This window comes from Trichosurus vulpecula, chromosome 3 (genome assembly GCF_011100635.1).
Source record: "Trichosurus vulpecula isolate mTriVul1 chromosome 3, mTriVul1.pri, whole genome shotgun sequence".
Taxonomy (NCBI): Eukaryota; Metazoa; Chordata; class Mammalia; order Diprotodontia; family Phalangeridae; genus Trichosurus; species Trichosurus vulpecula.
The window spans coordinates 315,238,844-315,261,316 of NC_050575.1; the positions used below are offsets into that span (position 1 = coordinate 315,238,844).

The window sequence follows — 22,473 nt, forward strand, 5'->3', positions numbered from 1 at the left end:
CGGGCTCTGCAATTGGCTGGCTGGAGGAGCTCCTCCCCCTTCTCCCAGCGCCCCAGCCCTAGCTCCAGAAGGTCCTCGGGCCGCCTGACAGTTAAGAGCAGACAACGGCGCGGTTGCTGGACATCTGAGCGCTGCCGGAATCCCTAGAGTCCCTGCGGACCCTGCGTGGTTTGGACCCGAAAGAAGGCAAGTCTTTTTTCTCATTTTCAGGAAAGGAGAGATCCGCACCTGTCTTAGAACATCTGAAAGCCTCGATTATCCGTGCCTCTCAGCAACTGAGTATCCTAGAGGAGGGTATGTTTGCGAGCATGAAAACCAGGGATTCCAGCCAGCGTGAGATAGGACCCAGTTGAGAGCGCAGCCGAATTGAGGGCTCTTTTGAGTTTGAGAGATGGCGCTTGTCTCTTTTCCTTTCGCCATGGAGATAGCAGTGCTACAGAACAGTTGTTTTGGTGTCCCTGAGTAGGTAGGATGTGTGAAGGGGACTAGCCCACAGACCTGTCCAGCTTGGCCCTGATTTTTTTTTTAAAGCACCTGGGATTACGATTGAATGAGAAGAGGGTGGTAATACTTGTATTGCGCCATGCCAGCAATTACTGAGAAGTGCGTGCGTAGGCTGGAAGAAAATGTTTTGTTTTATTTCCCAGTGGGAGAACTTTGGGAATTGGGAAGGTTCGTGCGAATTGCTGGGGGAGGGGTGACATCAGAAGTGGACACTGTCAGAGGTCTTGAGAACAGGTGTGCTTGTGTTGAGGCGGATGATAGGTGTTTCTTTCCATCCAGGTGTGAAAGGAGGGGTGTTGACGTTAAAGAGTGCCTACGTTGTGTGGTGGTATGGGGAAGTAGAGAGATGCTGTGGGAGGCTTCACGTACGGCCGATGTCCCATCTACTTAGAGGTGTGGGTTGTTGCTCCGATAGAGACCAGTCCAGGGTTGATTAGTAGGTAAGCAAGGAGATGTCATAGAAACACCCCAGTTTTAGTCCCAGCCTTGCCCAGCTAGCCGTTTGACCCAGTCTCTGACTCTATGGGCCTTGATGACCCCAAATCCTTTCTGGTTCTTTCTGTTAGGTCAGCAGTTTTATCGGACGACAGAAACCCTAGGAGCAAGCTGTGGCATGGGGCCTACTCCCTTTTTCCTAGGCAGTGAAGCCTACTTACAGATCTGGTAGCCTGTTGCAAACAGGGTTATTGGGAGGCTCAAACGAGATCATAAAAGCACTTGGTAAATGACGATGCTAAAAATAACAGGACAGCACATTGCACCATCCTTGGTAGAAGGTAAACGTTTTGCTGCCGGAATTGGGCCCTAGATATTATCTAGTCCAAAGCTCACAGTTTACAGATAGGAGTTAAACGATGCAACATTAAAGGAAGAGGCAAAGCCGGAGCACGGATGGGCAAAGACATCCCTTGGAGCTTGGGGAGGAGTAAGGCTGTATGGGGTACCGTATTCAGGGAGGGCAGAAGAGAGCCAAACCCCACGGGAATGAGCCTGGGAACTGCGTAGCAGCAGCAGCAACAAAATATTCGGTCTGTCCAGACCTCGAATTCTTTCTTCCAGAGAACCCCATACAAGGGACGCCCCCGCCTCCCCCGCCCCTGCGTCCCCTCTCGACCCATCCCTCCTTGGAACTGAGAAGAAAAACAAATGCGCACATCCTAGAGTGCGGAGAGGCAGGGAGGAGCAGAGAAATCCTCCGGGAGAATTTAGGGTGTTTTGAGCTCGCAGGTCCCGGAGCAGAGGGGAAGGTGTGTGGACCAGCCAGGTGAAGAAGTGGCTGGGGGCGGTTGCAGGAAAGACCGCGCCCGGTTGGTTGCTGGCAGCTTCTGGAAAGAAACACTGTAGCCCGGCGTGGCGTCCCTGGTGCGGGCAGAGGAGGAGGGGAGGAGGAGGAGCTGGAAGGTAGGAGGAGCCAGGTGGGGGTGGCAGGGTCTGGGAATGTTAAGGATTCATTAAAAAGAAGGGGCCAGGGAGCGGTAGGGCCGTTATAAGGGGGAAAGGAAAGAACGTCTAATTTAATGAGGCTCCAAGGAAACGTTAAGTCTGGTGTGATGAGGAACCGTGGGTTCGAATCCAGCCTTGGCACACTTAGGAGCTACTTTCTCCCTTAAAAAATGAGCAGAGAGGGAGTGGAGCAGACTTCATTAGGTCCCTTTTCAGCATCACTGATTTTGAATTGGAAGAGACCTTAAAGAAAACTTAAAAAAAATAACTATTTCAGTATAATTGATTTTCTTTTTAATCGCATGCATTTGAAAGATTTATTCTGAGAAGGGTTCCATGGGCTTTGACAGATTGCCAAAAGGGGGCCATGATCCAAAAAAGGTTAAGAATCCTTGGTTCTAGCCCAACTCCATTTTACAGATATATTAAACTGAGGCCCACAGAGGTTTGGTGACTTGCCCAGAATACAGAAGTGGCAGTTAGGATTCTTATCGGGGTCCTCTGACTCCAAATCTAGCTCTTTCTCCTCTACCATCTTGTCTCTCTCATAGATGCTTATGTTTTGTTGGAGTGAGGGATCTGGATGAAGGAAAGGAGCCCTTTGGCCTCCTGGAGGGTCTTGAAGGAGTCGGTCCGGCATTCATTCTCAGAGGATCTGCCTTAGAAGTCAGTCCTTTCTCACCTTCTGTGTGGGCTGTTGAAACAGCCTCCTAATTAAACTGCTTTACTCCAGTCCCTCACCTTCCCAGTCCCTTCACCAAAGACTGTCACAACCCAGAGCGGACCCCCTCGTCCCTCTTTGGCCCAAAAGCTACAGTTCTTTTTTTGACTAGAATCACATACGCAGTCTGATATTCATATCTTACTGCCCTTCATCATCTGGCTCCAGGGGATCTTTCCAGACTTATTACCTGTAACTACCCTTCACCCAGTCTACCATTCATATTGGCATACCCTTCTCGGTGCTTTCCAAATACAGAGACATTCCTATTTTATCCTAGAGATTTTTGAGCAGAGGAGTGGCAAGGTGAGATGTACTTTAGGAAAGTAATTTTGACAGCTGTGTGGAGGGTGGATATGGGAGGGAAGATACTGGAATGGAGAAACTGGCAAACATTTCTGGTGAGAGGTGATGAAAGCCGTGCTGCATCTGGTGCTTGAGTGAATGGAGAGAAGAGGCAGATGGGAGAAATATCGTGGGCATAAAATCATCAGGATTTGGCAGCCGATTGAATTTTTGGGGAGGAGAGGAAAGGAGTCAAGGATCCCCCCAAAGTTTTGCACTTAGATGAGTGGATCAGAAAGTACAGATACTAAATTTTCCTGTTGAAAAATCACTTCACTGTCACTATATCAGAGAAACCAGATTTAAGGTTTCTGCAGCCTGAGTGTGACCCAGAGCAGCCTCAAGGATCCTGGGTGTATGTGTATGTGTGTGTGTGTATTCCCACATAGAAGCTGATGAAACTAGGCTCTGTGTGCGTGTTTGTGTACCCCCATATAGAAGCTGATGAAACTAGGCTTGTGAGCAGCACAGAAAAGGAAATGGGCAAAGTAATTTTAAATACAGTTATCCCTTGCACATCACAGGGATTTGGGGCATAGCACCCTCTACCCACCCCCCAACCCCCATCTGGAAAATCTGTGTAAAATCTTTTAGCCCTCCCATTGTACCAGAGAGGAAATCTGAATTTTTTTCTTTTTATTTTATGGGGTGTTTACAGTAGCTTGTTGTAAAATTTATGTTAAGCATTTGATCATAGACTCTGTGTCATCAGCTTGCCTCCACGTGTTATCTGCAGCTTTTGCGAAACTTCCCCCAATTTAATTTCTTCTGCCAATCAGTGGTATATCGAAACCACAATGGAGAAGGGATAACTGTGTAACTCTACCCCTAGCACACAGCAAACTTTCATACAAATTCAGTTTAACAGCCATCAAGGGCCTACTCACTAGCAAGGAGGACACTGGGAGTCACTGGGGAAGAAACAACATGTAGATAAAGACATAGTCTCTGCTGTTCTAGAACTTACCTAGTCCAAGGCGTTTACAAAAAAGATCAGAATACAGTTTAGAGGCACAGGCCTGGGTAGAGACTCCCTTCATACTCTAATAGATGAAGCTTCCCATGGCATCTCACTATCTATTCTATTTAGCTTTTCTGCCCATATAAATCTGGGGTTCTTAACCTGGGGTACCTGAACTTGCTTTTGTTGTTGTCATTTCTTAAAATATTTTGATTACTGTATCAAAAACATGGAGTCTTGCCGCATGTGGGTTCTTCCTCCATTTATAACTGGTGTTCTTTTCTTTCCTGTTTTGTGCATTTAAAGACATTATTCTGAAAAGGGGTTTCCCAGACTTGACCAGACTACCAAAAAAAAAGTTTAAAAATCCTTGCTATAAATAAACCTTTGTTTCAGGCACTCAGGGTGAGAGCAAGAGCACAAGTAAGCCCAGATAAGGACACTAAGATAGGAGAACCTGGCAAACCCCTAAGCTCACAGTTGTGCTTGAAGGCAGATTCTCTAGAGACTTTCCCAAGCCCTTGATTCAGCGTCTCAGTTGGTGACCAGGCCCAGGAGACACTCCCTGTGCAGAGTCAGCTCCCTCTGCTCCCAGCCCTTCCTTAAATAACAAACTGGGAATGTACAAGAAGAATTAAGAAGTTGCTGCATCAGAAGAGAGTCCTGCATGTTTTTCTTTCTGAACAACAAAAAAAGAAAATTCAATTTTTTTTGCTAATTGGTGCTTTTTTTTCTTTTTAAGGGAACTTATATACGTATATATGTGTGTGTATGTGTGTACATAGAGAGACGTATGCCTGTATATCCATATACACACAGATATTTATGGTATGTACTATACATACACATTTATGTATGTATAATTGTGCTGTCATTTTTCAGTATGTCCAACTCTTCATGACCCCATCTGAAGTTTTCTTAGCAAAATTACCAGAGTGATTTGTCATTTCCTTCTCCAGTCATTTTACAGATAAGGAAACTGAGGCAAACAGGGTGAAGCGACTTGTCCAGGGTCACACAGTAGTACATGTCTGAAGCCAGATTTGAAATCTCAAAGATTCCTGACTCCAGGCCTAGCACTCTGTCTACTACCTAATTGCCCCTATGTATATATCGTGCATACCATAAATGTTTGTATATATATTACATGCACACCTAGGTGCCTTTATAAGATATGTGTGTGTGTGTTATTTATGAATATGAGTATATACACATCTGTCCATATATAGTTGTTGTTCAGTTGTTGCAATCTGGCCTAGCCCTTTGAGCTGCCTTCATCTATATATAGTACATACTATAAATATTTGTGTGTGTAGGGATACACACACACACACACACACACACACATATACATAAGGGAGAGAGAAGGAGAAAAAAGAGGAGAGAAGAGAGAGAGAGAGAGAGAGAGAGACAAAGACACAGAGAGATGGACAGAGAGAGGTGACATTCCTTCATCTTCCAGAAGATCTCAGGTCCCATTGGATTGGGATAAAACAAAAGGCCTTAAAATTCTCCTGCTGCTGAGGTTTAAACTCTGCCCACCCAGGGATGCCAAACACTGTTGGGGTTTCATGTGTTGTGGTGGAACTGTTTCAAAAGGATTCAGAGTCAGACCACCTCTAATCCAAGTATAGGCATTTATTGAGATTGACGCCTCTCATGAAGCAGGCCAAGTTCTAAGAAGAACCAGCAACTTCAGAGAAAGCAAGATGGATCTTTATAGGGTAAAGATGCAATTACATAACAGAAATTATGAATATTCAAAAGGCAGGAGGGGTTTGTTAAGGGATTAGGTAATGGAGGAGGGGTCCCTTCTATGGTTCAGTGGTCAAACATCCTGGTTGTGCTGCCCTCCAGTTGGCTAGCTATTGTGTTCCTGTCTGGTCCAGATGGATAGTTAGGTATTGTGGTCCTGTCTTGGGCTAAATGGATGATGTGATTGTGGCTGAATACAAGGACACACCTGTTCAAATATGTGAATTGGATCTGAGGGCAGTGGTTAGCTAGAGGCATTGGCTATATTGGGTCTGGGGGCCTGAGGCGTGGTTAAAGCCAGATTATGTGGTTAAATCAGGACCTGCTTGCTGTTCACTGGGGCCCATAAGGAAGTTAGAATGTTGGGGATTATTATTAGGATTGTAATTATTAGGACTCCATCACTGCTGTATTTGTTTCAAACTTGTTTGGTTTTTTTTCTTAATTGGTACATGGATTTGGGAGGGAGAGGAGTCTAAGAATTGTGATGCCCAAAAAAGAAGAGCAAAAAGACAATCTGTGGCATTAAAAACAATGCACCAAATAGAAGGAGGTTCAGAAGGAACCACAAACAAGCAGTAAAACTGAAACTAAGTTGTAAATTAAAAAAAAAATGCATTCTGTGCTTAAGTGAGAGATTTGTAGTATCCTCAATCTTGATTTTATATGTATATGGAAATACTTGATTTTTTCAGGTTCTGAACATCAAAAAGTTTAAATTTCTAAATTAGCTGTTAGAAGGAAGGCTGGGGGGGGGAGGGGTGGGGAAGCCATGGTAAAACCCCCATAGGACCCATTTTTCAGCCCTGACTCTGCCATTCACCACCTGAGTGACCTTGGGCAAGTCTCTTTACCTTTTTGGTTTGGGTCTGTTTCTTCATCTCTTAAAACAGGGATTGGACTAGATTTGCTCTAGAATCTCTTTTAATTTTCCATCAATTATTCTCTGATCCCTAGACACACCCCGCCCATACGCACACACATTTCCCCCTTATGTACGGTTTTCATCCATGATTAATGATCATGGCTGAAGAGCCAGAAGGCCTATAGTCCAACCCCCTGTTGTAAAGTGAGGAAACAGACTCAGAGGGGTTAAGTGATTCGGCCTAGATGGAGTTGGCAGAGGTGAGATGCGAACCACGTTCTCTGACTTCAAAGCCAATGCTCTTTTCCTTGTAGCAGAGTATCTCCACTGCACCATGTTTTCTGTACATTAGTCTAGTATTAAACAGATGGAATTTCTAAAATTAATTTTTTTTCCAGAACTGCCCTTAATTATGTATTTTTCAGTTGGCACCCACTTAAAAATTAACAAAGGCTTGTGCCCTAAATAATGGTGAAAGTTTGTAGGTCTTTTTAAGGGAAGATGAAGATAAGATGAAGATGAAATCTGTTCCAGCACTACCAGCTGACAACATTGAGGCGGCATATTAAGATGTGCAAAGTATTTTACATAACTACCCCATTTTAGCCACAATGTTCCTGTAAGGCAGGCACTAGAGGAATCAACCCGATTTTACAGACCAGCAAATGGAGGCCCAGAGAAGTTCATTAAGTTGCCCTGAGTCACACAGCTAGCGAGGGTGGAAGTCCGGATTTGAACCCAGGGCTTCTTGAACTCCAGCTCGAGCAGGCTTTCTATCCCCTGCCCCATACTGCCATTTAGCCCTCAGACCGGATCTGCAAACATCGGCTCCGCCGTCCTATGTCCTTGTTGCCGGGCAACAGTAGCAGCATTAAATATTCAAAACGCTTCCACATTCAAAGTAAAGAGGCGACTGCATGACAGTGCTATTAAATGTCTAGTCAACTCTGCTCCCTGTGAAGTCACCTTGGTGACTTGGTGCCCGTGTCTCCTGCAAAACGAAGATCCCACGCAGGCCACCGTAGCCGAGGGATGCTGAGGGACAGGCTGTGTAAGTGCCCTTTACCCATGCGAGGAGAGTATTTGAAAATAGGAAGTATCGTGAGGGTGATCTGGGTTACCTGGAAAACAACAGGGTGGCTGAGTTCAATTGCCAAGCTGTTGAGCTAGCTTACTTTGGCTCTGCCTTTCCGGTCTCCGTACACCTTAACCCCCTTCTCCACTCACTGTATAATCAAGCAGTGCTGGCCTACTTGTACTTCTTCCAGCGTGACCCTCCTGCTGCCATCTGTGTGTCTCTACGCTAGCTGTCCCCATGCCTAGGATGCTCTGCCCCCTCAGTGGGGTTTCTCAGTTTCTTTGCATTCCTTTAAGACACTTCGGATCCCACCTTCCGCAGGACCCCTTAACTGGCCTCCCTAGCTGCTGGTTGTTGAATTGTTTCAGTCTGGTCTGACTCTTCATGACCCCGTTTAGGGTTTTCTTGGCAAAGATACTGGAGAGGTATGCCATTTCCTTCTCTCGCTCATTTTACAGATAAGGAAATAAAGGCCAGCAGTGACTTGCCCAGGGTCACACAGCTAGCGTGTCTGAGGCCGGATTTGAACTCAGGGAGATGAGTCTTCCTGACTCTAGGCCCGCTAAGGATACCACACAGGCCACCCCAGTTGTAGAATGCTGAAGGAGAGCCTATTTAAATGCCCTTTCCACATTTATTTGTAAAGCACTTAGCGCAATGCCTAGCACATATTATGTACTTAATAAATGCGCTCTCTCCACTGTGCCACCTAGCTACCCCAATGATGATGGTAGCTAGCACTTATATAGGCTTTAAGGTTTGCAAAGTACTTCCTATGTGTGACCTCGTTAGAACGTAAGCTTCTTGAGGACAGGGATTATTTTGGCCTTTCTTTGTATCCACCAGCCCATAATAAGCATTGAATAAATTAAATGCTTGTTGATTGTTGACGGACTTGGATTTTTGATTTCATCAACCTGGGTGCCCTTTCCTATGGTGCATCCTTACCTTTCTCATCCTGTCAGGTTCTTGTTCATGGACATCCTCCCCTAAATCCGATGAAGGGTCTGTGTCCAACATGCCAGGGTTCTCTTCCTGTACTGAGAAAATACCAAAAGAGAACAGAGTTGGGGTATGGATTCCTTGTTCTTTTACTTCATATCATCTGCCCTCGGTGGACTGTCAGCCCCTTGAGGGAAGGAACTGCTTTTCACTCTGTCTTTTTCTCCCTAGGGCCTGGTACAGCACCTTGCACAAAGAAAGAAAGGCCTTGATTAAGTACTTTGTTGGACAGGAGCGGATAGTCAACAAATGATGGAATTAGTCCTGACTTCATTAAACCGAGAAGGCCTTCTCTTTCTGGGATTTTAAAATCTTGGTACAACGGAAAGAACACTGGATTTGGAGACTGGGCAGCTGGGTTCAAATCTTGGCTCTGTCGCTCACTACCTGTGTGGCCCTGGGAAAGTCACTTAGTTTCTCCAGGCCTCATCCTCCTCATCTGTAAAATGGGAGGGGTGAACTAGTCTTCAGGCTCTAAAATTATGATCTTATGACCCTCTTTAAACGTACATCAGAGAGGGAAGGAGAAAAACCAAGTAAACGAAGGACAGATGGAAATTGCCATGGGTTGATTTCCTAGGTCAAATTACTCTTGGTCAGCACATCATAGGGGTTATAGTGCTAGGTCTGGCGTTGGGAAGACCTGGGTTCACATCCTGCTACTGATACTAGCTGAGTGACCATATCACCTAAATGGGGAGAGAGAGGAGGGAACAAGCATTTATTAAGCGCCTACTGTGTGCTAGGCATTGTGCCAAGTGCTTTAAAAATAGCTCATTTGATCCTCAGAACAACCCCGAACGATAGGTGCTACTACTACCCCCATTTTACAGACGAAGATACTGAGGCTAAAGATAGATTAAATGACTCCGAGTCACAGAGTGAACAAGTGTTTGAGGCAGGATCCAAACCCAGCTCTTCCTAATTCCAAGTACGGTACTCTACCTACTGTGCCACTTAGCGGCCTTTAGTTGCTCAAGGACAAATTTCATTTCCCCCATGCTATTCTGCTAAATTGAGCTTTACTAACAAAATATAGAATTGAGCAAGTTCTCAAGTTCCAAAAAAACCTGAAAAATAGAAAGCACGCTGATTTGGAGCCAGGAGACCCAAGTTTGAATCATTGCTCTGCTCCTTACAACCTGTGCGATCTTGACCGATTCACTGAACTGAGGCCCAGAGAAGGTTTCCTCCTCTGTAAAAACAAAGGGGTTCTATGAAATGATTTCTAAGATCCTGTCTGGCTCTAACTGAATATGACCCAGTGATTTCAGCAGGTTGGACAGAGGGAAGGAGAATGCCTTTTATGAGCCACTAGAGAGAGTAAGGCAGCCTGGCCCAAGGTATAACCAGAGAGCTCAACATACACATGTGCCTTGGCCGGAAGCTTCCAGGACCCATTCTCTTTGCCATGCCCAGCTAACCAGGGGGCATCTCTGTAAAACATGATAGAGTTCTGGCTACCTGGGCCTGGTCCAAGAGCCTCAGGGCTGGAGGTAAAGGGGAAGAGGATAAACAAGCATTAGACGTGTCATCATCTTTGAGTTAGGAGACTGACCAGAGCTGTCATCAGATAAGAGACCCAAGTCCCCAGACCAGGAGAAAGCCCTTCTCTCTACAGCTCAGATGTCCCTGAATGGGACAATGGGGCATGCACCTCTGGGTCTCCTCTCCCTCTCAGGGTCTGTCTCCAGAGGAGAGGAGCCCTTTCCATTGGGTCTCTAAGAGGCAGGCTAGAAGGGTCAGAACGGTTTGTCTTTGAGGGTTTTCCATTTTCCTTGTTCTGAACTTGGAGTGGCAGGTAGGCAAAACCAATTTTGACTCAGTGTAAGGAAAGCCTTTATGACAACCAGAGCTGTTTAAGAAGGAAAGGGGCTACTTCAGAAGGTAATGAATTCACCATTGGTGGAAGTCTTCAGGTGCAGGTTGGATGAACACTTTTCAGCAGTATGGTAGAACAGATCCCTGCTTAGCTGTGGATTGGACTAGATAGGGGTTCTTAACCTTTTTTTTGTCATCAACCCCCTGGGCAGTCTGGTGATGACCATGGACCATTTCTCAGAATAATGTTTTTAAGTGCATAAATTAAAATACACAGCCTGACAAAAGAAACCAATCATATTGGAATTCAGCTGCTGAAATGTTTTTGAAAAACAAATTTATTACAAGTATTGTTAATGCAGTTGTGGTTTGTTGCCTATATTCATAATGAGAGGAAATTCTAAATTTCAGTTAATGAAACTAAAGATGTAATTTTGTTCCCCCATCCAAGTTCATGGATTTCTTGAAATCTATCCATGGGCCCTTTTGGGTGGGGAGGCTGTGGACCTTAGGTTAAGAATCCCTGGACTAGAGGCCCAAGAGCCCATCCAACTCCAGTATTCTGTGACCTTTCCCTCCTCCTGATCTGTGGTATCTCTTTATGATATGCTTCTTATTTCATGCCTATCCCCCGGGGGGTCAGCACCTCCTCCTCCTACCCCAGAGTTGGAGACTAGCTATGTCATAGACCTCTACACTCGGGCCTCCTCATCCCCAACAAGTTGCAGCTGACAACACAGTGACACCTTCTTCCTTCCTCTATCTCCTCATGCACTAAAATACCCATCACCCCAGTAAACAGGCCACTACCCAACATGAGAAGGCTCACAGATCATAGCCCCATAGATCCAGAATGAAAGGGTTCTCAGAGGCCATCTGGGGTGATGTCATTTTAAAGAAGAGGAAACACTCTTGGGGACATTGAGTGACTTACCCAACATTCATACAGCATCATATGCCAGCTTTGTTCTTAAACTAAGTTACGCAGAGGAATAAATGACTAATACCCCTCATTTTAAAAGTAGATTGCTGTTGCTCAGTCCTTTCAGTCACGTCTGACTCTTCTTGGCCCCACTTGGGGTTTTCTTGGCAAAGATACTACAGTGGTTTGCCATTTACTTCTCTAGCTCATTTTTACAGATGAGGAAACAGAGGCAAACAGAATTAAGTGATTTGCCCAGAGTCACACAGTAAGTGTCTGAGGCCAGATTTGAACTCAGGAAGATGATCTTCCTGACTCTAGGCCTGCCACTCTATCCACCGCACTACCTAGCTGCCCCTTAAAAGTAGATACTTCTTTTTAAAAATATTGTGTGTGTGTGTGTGTATTATATATACACAAGATATATACATATATATGTATGCATGTATGTATTGTTTTTACATTGTCTAGATTTCTCCCAGGTATTCCTCTCCTTCCCTAGTCATCTTATATAATAAAGGAATATTTTTGAAGAAACAAAGGAAGGAGGGGGTGGGGGTAGGGAAATCAGCAAAACTTACTGATAACACTGAAAGAATCTGAAGAGAGATAGAGTCTTCCACACCAGTGGAAGGAGTAGTGGGGAGCATCTTCTCAAACCTCTTCTTGGGAACCACATTTGGTTTTAATTTTTGACTTTCGATTTGTCTTTGCAACATTCACTTTTAATTGTTCTGCATTTCTTTCTATTTACGTTGATCTAGGCACTGTGTTTATGGTTTTCTTTGCTCTGTTTACTTCACTCTGCATTTGTTCTTTTAGATCTGTCCATAGCTCTGTTTTCACCAAACCTCATATCTTACAGCACAGTGATACTCCATTCTTCATATACCACAATTTGTTTGGAATATTCCCCCAGTCAATGGGCATCTGCTTTGTTTCCAGGTAAAAGAGGGATCTTTTTAAGTGATTTGCCAGCAGGCAGAATTTTGGTTATTGTGACTATCGAAGTGGCGTGGGATACATCTTGGAAAGGAGAGGCAGAAAGAAGGAGAAAGAAAGCTGAAAGCAGAAGGGAAGAACAGAGAGTGCAATGTTATGAGTAACTAGTGGAGGTTTTGTTCTGGTTTGGTTTTTTTTTTTTTGGTTGTTGTTTCAATCTCACTTGGAAAGCTCCCCTGGGGTTTTTTTAATGGTCCCAAAAGAGTATTAGTAAATAAGTCATTAACATGTATAGTCAGACAGTCAGCAAGCATTTATTAAGTTCTTACTCTGTGTCAGGCATTGTACTAAGTACCGGTGATACAAAGAAAAGCTAAAACGCTGGCTCTGCTGTCCAAGAGCTTACCTTCTAATGGGAGAGATGCCACGTAAATAACCAGGGACATGTCAGATATATATAAAGTGGATGGAAGGACATTGTCAGGGTGGAGAAAGAGGATGGGGAAAGGCAGCACAGTGTCTTCCTGTAGTCAGACATTTAATTAATATTTATTAAATTAATAAATGGATCCGTGAATTCTACTTATATCCCTTTTTCATGTCTCCTCGTGACTTAGAAAGAACTCTGGCTTCTTAAAGGCCAGGCCTGCAGAGCATCATCACCTCTGCCAGGTCTAACCCAGCAGGATAGACATCAAGAGCGTGCCAGGCAATGGTCTGGATACCTTCTGTCCAAGGACCAATCTAACTAAACTTAGAAATGTTGGCCAAGTTCACCCCAGGGTGCTCATTTTTTTCATCCTACCACTCTTCTTCTCATAAGTTGCAGTTCTGGTAGGCCTTCCACTAACGTACAGAGGGGTTTTAATCTGCTTCAGTGGTTCTGATCACTGACCCCTAAAGTAGTGAAGAAATGAATAACTATGTTAACCTCCATGCCCCTGGCAACCTCCTTTTTGTTCATGTCCCTATGACTGTAGATGATTAAAAGTGGTTTATCTTAAGCCTTTAACCCATCTGTTGGCAAGAGATAAAGGATCTACCTGTACTATTTTTGTGAGAGAGCATAATGGCAGTGTAAACATTGGAAGCAGCCATTACTTAAAAGTCACATATATAAATTCTGTCACATATATAAATTTTACTTATTTAGGGTAAGGAACTATCAGTGGTACCACTGATCTCCCAATGTTCCTCTACCCTCCTTTCCTTTCCTCCCTTCTCCTCTCCCCCTCTCCCATTCTCTCCTCTCCCCTCTTTCTCCTCTGTGTCTCTCTCTCCCTCTCCCCCCCATCTCTCTCTCTCTGTCTCTCTGTCTCTGTCTGTCTGTCTGTCTCTCTCTCTCTCTCTCTCTCTCTCGCTTTTAAAAACAAACAAAAAATTTTTTAAGATCTATTCATAGCACTTCAATCAACAGTCATTCATTAAATCCCTACTATGTGCCAAGCTGGATACAACGACAAACATAAAACATCCCTACCCTCAAAGAGCGTAGTTTATCTTGAAGACAACATATACATATGTAATTATGTATGAAATATATATAAAATAAATAAAAAGTGATTTTAGTAAAGAGCGCATTTGCAGTTTGCGGGAGGGGACAGTTAGGAAGGAAAGAAGAAAACAAGCATTTATGAAGTGCCTACTACTGTTGTGCTAAGCACTTTACAAATAGCATCGTGCTTGATCCTCACCACAGCCCTGTGAGGTAGGTGTTCTTATTATCCCCATCTTACAGTTGAGGAAACTGAGGCAGGCTTGCTCGGGGACACATAGTTGAGTAAGTGCTGGAGGCTAGATTTGAATGGGACTCTAGGCCCAGGCACCCTGAGTGCTCTAGAAGAGGGCCGCAGGATGGTGAAGGAGCTGGGGTCCGTGCCAGGCAAGGATCAGGAGAAGCAACTGGGCCTGGGTGGCCTGGAGAAGAGAAGACTTAGCGAGGATATGATAGCCATCCTCTCATATGTGAAGGGCTGCCACGTGGATTCTGCTCGACCCCCGAGGGAGGAATTAGGAGGTGAGGCTTGAGGCAGGATCACCCCTTCCTGACAGTCAGAGCTGTTGGGAAGTATATGAGCTGCACCCCACCCACAGCTTCCAGGCACAGGCTGGCTAGGGTGGCCAGGAGGTGCCCCTTCCAGGGCTGAGATTCCCTGATAGTCTTCCCAGGGTGTCACGTCCAGAGGCTACCCTGACCCCGGCTAATGTCTCTGTTGTAAAGGGAAAATGGTCCTACGGCTGTGGTCGCTGGGCCACACCCCCAATTAGCTAGGCACCTAGATCGGGGCTCCCCAGCCACCAGCAGGATTCTCACTCATTAATAGACTTGGCAAGGGTAAATGGGTATCCAAAGAGAATACTGGGCATTCCTGTGTGTGGGCAAGGAGGCCTGTCTTTAGGAACTCCTGCAGTCTCCTTCGGTGGTTCAGGAGCCAGCTTTATGGGTTGGTATGACCAGAGGCCCAAGACCTACAGATCCTCATATGGGGTAAAACATAAGCAATGCTGTGCTGGAACCAATTTCCAACATGGCTTGAGAGAGCCAATTGTTAAATTTTCAGTGTGAGCATTTACACCTGAGAAATCAGCTGCAAATCAAGGCTTGAATTATTATTTTGTTGATTGTCTATACCTAAGAAAGCGATGAACAAAGCAATAATACAAATTAGACTTATAAATGTGTCATGTGTACCTTTTTTCCCCTGGAGAGTTGGTTGTTAAACATTTACCAACATACCCTGCCCACAGCTATCCTGTGACCACATCCCTCCTCACCCTGGCTTTGTAGAATCCCTCATTTCCTTTAAGGTTCAGTCCAAATGCCACTTTCCATGTGAAGCTATTTGTGATCTTTCACTTAATAGTGTTCTTTCTCTGCTCAATTACTCTGTTTTTATTTAGCTGTGCATATATTGCATTTCCTCAGTGGGATTCAATTCAGCAAGCATTTCTTAATTATCTGCCAGATAGGTAATTATTAGAGAAATTATTATTTTACTATCATATTACTAACCAGTTATCAAATGGGGATCCAGGCTTTTCTCCTTATTTTCCTCATTGAGGCCCAGCTCCTGTCTCAGAACAAGTCTAATTGAGATCACCCCTACCCTCAAGGAACATCTTGGGCAGGACCACACCCAACTAGGAGAACCATCTTCTCTTTAGAATATAAACAGAATCCAGTCTGAGTGGGTTCTTATCCTGGGGAAAGGAGCCCCTGTCCTTGTACCCCTCCATTAGAGTTTAGGGTGACCCAGCTCATGAAGCAGAAAACCAGACAGAATGATGTGGATGGTGATGGCTTCCCCCGTCCAGATTGCTGGAGGTAGCTGGGTCTCATGATCAAACAAGGTTCCGGCTGTAGGAGCTGTAGACTTGTAGCCCACCTCCTTGTTATATGACCACCAACCAAGAGTTTCACTTGTTGGGGAGTTCCCTGTCAGAAGGTACACACCTAATTTAAGGTGTTTCAGAGCCTTCCTTGGGGACTTTGGTTAGAGAGAAAGGGCTGATCATCAATTCATTGACTGTGAGCTAGCCTAAGTAATCGATTGATTATTAATTACCCAGAAACTCCGTCTCTTGGGGTTTTTCATTCATAACATACCAGGCACTGTGCAAGTCATTGAGGATAAAAGAAAATTAAAACAGCCCCTGCCCTCTCCTGGAAGTAGGGGAGTAGGGAGAGGACACAGATAAGTCCATATAAGATATATGAAAGTATTGGGAGGGGCAGATATGGGATAGGAGGGACAGGGAGGGCTTCATGTAGGAGGTGGCACTTGGGCTGAGCCTGGAAGGGAGCCGGGGATCCCATGGGGCACAGTGACAAGGGAGACAATTCCAGGGGTGGAAGGCAGTTTACACAAGGTAAGAGGGAATTTCACATAGAAGGAAAAGTAGGCCAGTTTGACTGGAAGGTTGAGTGAGTCAGAGGAAGCCGTGGGAAGACAGGTTGGAGCCAGATTGTGGAGGGTTTTCAGGCCACACGGAAGAGCAGCAGGAAGCTGTGTGAAGGACGAATTGGTGTGGGGAGAGGCTGGAGGCAGAGGCTGGTTAGGGGCCTGTCCTGGGGCCAGGAACCAGAGATGCTGCCGAGGTAGAATCAGCAAAATAGGGCAGCTGATGGGCTGTGAGGAGTGGAGAACTGAGGATGACCACTGTTGTGAAGCTGGGTGACTGGAGCGATGTCGGTTCCCTTGACTGAAATAGGGAAAGTCAGGAGAATGTAAGCCCCTTGGGGGCAGACTCTTCTATTTGGGGCTTTGTGTTTTGCAATTAATGCTTTACTCTAATTGGTAATTAATATTCATTTTATTAAATTGAATTTTCTCAAGTCCTGTAGTGGGACTTTTCCATCTCCCTCTTCCTGGGCAGCCTGGTAGAGATAAGACATGTGGGAACGAGAGCCCAGTTTCCTATGGCAACATAGGGCTAGGAAGTCAAGGAAGTAGGGATTCCATTACTGCCCCTCTCCAGCCAAAGGTTGGGGGAGTTAAGACTTCATCCTTTCCCCCGAAATAAGGAGCGTTCTTTTTATTCATGATGGCAATATGGCGTAATGACATGACGGGCAGCCTTGGAGTCCGGGAGCCCTGGGGGCAGAACTTCCTCTCACAAACTAGCCTAGAGGTGGCGAATGGGCGAATCCATGGACCTGCCAGCACCCTCTGGTGACCGTCTGTTCTGCAGCGGTGGAAAGATTTTCCACACCAAGGACTACATATACTACACTGATGAGAGGACGGCTCTGGACCTGTAAACACACACATGCAGATAAAAATGCATAATATGTCCTGAATAACAGGAACCACATGTATATATTACATAATGTGTACGTGCACGTATATAGATGTATAGATGCACACACACAATACAATTACATATTGTATGTATATGTGTGTATTATGTACTGTATACGTATGTGTTTATATAATTATGCATTCATATTACATATAGTATAGATACTTACATGGTATATTATTATATATGGTTATATCACATTATATATAATATGTTATATTATATTATATTGTTATATTACATTACATTATATTACATTACATTACATTACATATTATATACTATAGTATATATAGTATTAGGGCAGCTAAGTGGCCCAGTGTATAGAGTGCTGGGCCTGGAGTCAGGAAGACTTATCTTCCTGAATTCAAATCTGGCCTCAGACACTTCCTAGCTGTGTGACCCTGGCAAGTCGCCTAACCCTGTTTGCCTCAGCATGAAGAGTTGGACGGGACTGAAAAACAGCTAAACAAATATATACCATACATAGTATATAAGCATATGTACTATATATGTGTACATATTAGCTATATCTGTGTGCACACATATACATACACCACACGTGTGTATACATGCATATGTGTATATGCACATACATGTGTGATCTGCGTAGTTTGGTGACAGATTATAGTATGTATATGTGTGTGCATAAACACATAGATTATATATTATTCATTCTTGTATAATGTATTATATGTAATACACTATGTAAGTACATGCTATATACACACATTCGTATATATTACAGATATATACACATATATTGTTGTTATTCAGTCATTTTCAGTCACGTCTGACTCTTCCTGACCCCATTGGGGGTTTTCCTGGCAAAAATACTGGAGTGATTTGCCATTGCCTTTTCCAGCTCGTTTTACAGATGAGGAAACTGAGGCAAACAGGGTTAAGTGACTTGCCCAGGGTCACGCAGCTAGGAAGTGTCTGAGGCCAGATTTGAATTGAGGAAGATGAGTCTTCCTGACTCTAGGCCCGGCGCTCCGTCCACTGTAGCGTCACCTAGCTGACATACAAACACACAAGATGTCCTGCGTAACAGAAACCAGATGTATGTCTAGTTACGTATTGTGTAATCTGTGCCATTTGTTGCTCTTAAGGGCTCTGAAGCCACAGTTTATGTAAATGCTGAACTGGGAACAAGCCGTGTCACACCAGGAATGTGCCCAGAACTATGTTGTGCCTTTTGGGGATGACAAAATAAGCATAAGCCTCAAGGCACTCCCAGTCTATCTGGGAAATAAGATTTTCCTACGCACAACCTCATTACACGTGGTCCATGTTTCCCTGGTTTTGAAGAGCAAGCTTCATTTTTGTTCCTGTCCTGCAGCGCCCAGAACTGGGCCTGGCACATATTAGGCGGATGATGGAATTGGAGCCCACCTACTTTCTTGTTATTGAATTTTGTAGTAATGATACTAATAAATCCAGAAAAGGGAGAACTCAGTCATTCAGTTACCATACATGAGTACCTGTGTGCAGGGCTTTGTGCAAGGATCTCAGAGACAGGTGAGGGAGAGGAGGGCACCAGCAGCCTGGGAGCTGGGGGATATCAAGAACATCCTAGCGTAGCCAGCCGTGCTTCTTGAGGCAGAGGTGGGGACGGCTCCTGTGAAGGTAGGCAGACAGAAGTGGAGAGAATGGATGAAAAGGCATTGATTAAGTCTGATGATATGTATCGAGTATGAAAAACAGACCGTCTCTGCCCTCGAGAAGCTTCGACTTTAACAGAGGAGACAATGCACAGAGGGAAGTGTTGTGCAGGAAGTCACTGGGAGGGCAAATGGGGAATTGGGGACTCAGTGAACACACCCTTTCTAAGTAGCTGTGGCAGGGGAGAGTTGATGGTGGTTCTCTGAACTAGAAGTGGAAGGAGAGGATGTGGGCTGGGTGAGGCCACCCGGAGAAGAGAGCGGGATGCCAGAGATGAAAAGATTAAAACCTCTAGGGCACAGTCTCTGGCACAGATGGACCAGGTAGCAGAATAGTTGGCCATCCAGAGGATCACTAGGGAAGAGAGTGCTGTCTGAGGGATGGCCTGAATTCTTCTTGGATTAGAGCATAAAGCTTCAGCTGGCTGGTGTCCAAAGAAGGTTAAGTGTCGCTTCTAAAGGGTTCCTCCCAAAAGAACATCAAAGAAAGTTTACACTTCATATTGCATTCAAGGCTGCCAATCTTTGCTGTTTTTTAATAGAAGCATCCTACTCCTTCCTGATATCATATTATGACAATTAAAAATGACATATATGTGTCTTAATTGTGTTTCTTTTTTCCCCTCCTTTTCCTTTAGTGGTTTCTAAATAAAACCAGAATTTTCATGTCTTTTTTTTTTTTTTCCAGATCACCTACCATGGGAAAAATCCAATTGGGATACTGGATCTTGGTTCTCTTCATTGTTACCTGGAGTGATCTAGGCCTCTGTAAGAAACCAAAGCCAAGACCCGGAGGGGGGTGGAACAGCGGAGGAAGCAACCGCTACCCAGGCCAGCCTGGTAGCCCTGGAGGCAACCGATACCCTGGCTGGGGGCACCCTCAGGGAGGTGGCACCAATTGGGGTCAGCCCCATCCCGGGGGTTCCAATTGGGGTCAGCCCCATCCTGGGGGTTCCAGTTGGGGTCAGCCACATGGTGGATCTAACTGGGGTCAGGGCGGCTACAACAAGTGGAAACCAGATAAACCCAAAACCAACCTAAAACATGTGGCTGGAGCCGCTGCTGCTGGGGCAGTTGTGGGAGGGCTTGGTGGCTACATGCTGGGGAGTGCCATGAGCAGGCCCGTCATACACTTTGGCAATGAATACGAAGACCGCTACTATCGTGAAAACCAGTACCGCTACCCCAACCAAGTCATGTACCGGCCCATCGACCAGTACAGCAGCCAGAACAATTTTGTGCATGACTGCGTCAACATCACGGTGAAACAACACACCACCACCACCACCACCAAAGGGGAGAACTTCACAGAAACTGATATCAAGATTATGGAGCGTGTGGTGGAGCAGATGTGCATCACGCAGTACCAGGCTGAGTACGAGGCTGCCGCTCAGCGCGGCTACAACATGGCATTCTTCTCTGCCCCGCCGGTGACCCTCCTCTTCCTCAGCTTCCTTATTTTCCTGATTGTGAGCTAAGAAGCCTTCCGATGTTTACTCTCTCAATGTTTATTCTCTTAATCTTTGCAGAGAAGGAAATCCTTCAGTCTGCAAGGGCAGCCCAAATAGCAGCAGTTTTTCATTTCTATGTTCGTCCATCACCCATAGGTTAAGGCCCTTATCACTCATGAGCCCTGGGAAATGTACAGTAGATCCCAGAGGCCCGGCCACCGCTCTCCTCCAAACCATTTTGATCATGCATCTGTCAGATCAATGCCACCTTTGGCAGTATCCTTTCTGAGGGAGATCATTGGGTAACTTCTGGTCCATCTAGAGACTTCGGTAGTGTGGCAAGTTGAGGCCAAAACAGAAATGATTTCAAAATGTATTTTCCAAATAGACACAACCATGGGTCATTTTGCTTGCTGAAATGTCACCTAAATGTTCCTCCCTGCTTGTAGGTCATTAAATGAGTAGATAAAGGAAATAGCGGACTCACTAGTTACAAAGCCCCATTTCTTCTTTGTCTTATCTGAGCTGTGATATCATAGCCATTTCAATACACCCTGATGCATTTTCCTCTTCCTCTTCCTAACAACAATTTTCATCATTTGGAACAAGACTGGAGACTGTATAGGCTAACCACAGAGATCACCCAACCGTGTAGGTCCAGGGCCCAGCTGGCGAATCAAGCGCAACTATTACACAGTACTGTGACTACTGTCTTGTATTTTCTAATGGGACACACTCGGCAGAGGCTGCACCAAAAATATATCTGGCCCAGGGGCCGGGTCTATTTGTCAACGATGGAATGAGCATAATTGTGTAAGCTATGTCCTGTCCTACGGAGACTGCTCTTCTGGGTAACCCACAGTTTGGGTGTGCTTTGTTGTCATCTCAGACCATTTTGGTATATGCATATTGTTCAAACCCAGTATAAACCATGTCTACCAGTTCATCCCACCCAAGAACATGAAAATGCAAAGCAGATCCTCCTAGATAACTAAGGAAACCCTCTCCAATGCTAGCAAACATCAAAGGCCCGCAGCATCTTGGCTGGGTCTATTTGCCTCAAGCCCACAAAGCTGCCAGCATTGATGGGCTTAAGGCAGGGGCTGATTAACCCAGAGGAACCAGGTAAAGTGTAATTTGTCTTTTAGGATTTAAGGAGACCGTTTGGTGGATTTATAAACAAAAGCACTTGTGGTTTTTTGTTTTCCCTGTCTCAAGATAAAGTAGAAACTATACAGGATGAGCACTTAAAGTCAGATTAAAAGAAGAATTCTTCAAATGAAGAATTGAAATTAGCCTTTTTTTACAAAAATTTAATCTAATCCCCAAAAACAGTATCTCAGAAAAGGGGGGGAGAGGGGGGTAGAAGACAGGGAGATGATCTGTCTAAATGATTTTTGTTTGAGTTGTGAAAAAGTTGTTCTCATAAAATAAATTATTAGGTTTTCGTTGTCACTATTCTGCATTGTGATTGGCTTGCAATGTAAAGGTAGTCTTTGTAATCAGTAAATATTGGTTATGATAAACTAGAAATTCTGCTCAGAACAGTTGTCACCCAGAGTAGTATCCGGTGTAGTATGTTTCTTTCCAAGGTTCCAAATGCCTATTCCATGGAAAAGGTGTCCTGAGGCTTTCAGCACCACATGCTGAATGGACTCCTGTGTGAGTCCACAATGCCCAGGGAAAAGTGGTCTTTGAAATTTGCATGCACTTAGTAATATAAGGACATTTTATAGATTTGTAACTTCGCACGTACTTGTTTTGATGTATTAAAAATTTATAAATGTTTAATATCCGACTAAAAATTAAACAGGTAGAAGATGAAGTGAGCACCTTTTTTTTGTAAAGTGTCTTCTTTTACTGAATGTTAGGCACTGACTTGTGTGGCTAATGGCTCCTTTTTGGAAGCCCATTCCTGGTTTCTGGAGCCCTTTTTCATACTTAAGTTTGCCCTCCCTTAGGAAACTTTTCAGGAGAATATCTTTGCTTGCCTTTGTGATGGTGCAGATGTACTTTATCCCTTCCACATCACGACTTTCCCCATTGCAGTTTTGATATATCATAGGTTAGCATAAGAAATTAAATGAGAATTTTAGGGGAGTTTGCAGAAGCCACAGAAGACATGTGACAACCAACAGATGACACAGAGTCTATGATCAAATATTTAACGCAAATGTTACAATAAGGTACTGCAAA

The 22,473-nt window shown here is 44.6% G+C and overlaps 1 protein-coding gene across 2 annotated transcripts; it reads left to right on the top strand.

Annotated features, from left to right (window-relative positions):
• The first annotated feature begins 69 nt into the window (after positions 1-69).
• On the top strand, positions 70-22,109 carry LOC118844521 (prion protein). 2 transcript variants are annotated; one of them, XM_036752426.1, is made up of 3 exons: positions 70-186; positions 19,515-19,729; positions 19,760-22,109. In XM_036752426.1, exons 2-3 carry the CDS (start codon positions 19,525-19,527, stop codon positions 20,302-20,304), a joined length of 750 nt encoding a protein of 249 aa, XP_036608321.1. In that variant the 5' UTR covers positions 70-186; positions 19,515-19,524; the 3' UTR covers positions 20,305-22,109. The 2 variants fall into 2 exon arrangements, with proteins under 2 accessions (XP_036608321.1, XP_036608320.1); XM_036752425.1 differs by having other exon boundaries at positions 19,515-22,109.
• Positions 22,110-22,473: the final 364 nt, after the last annotated feature.

Excerpts from the sequence above, each read along its gene's own strand:
- LOC118844521 (XM_036752425.1), top strand. The coding sequence starts at position 19,525 with ATGGGAAAAATCCAATTGGGATACTGGATCTTGGTTCTCTTCATTGTT.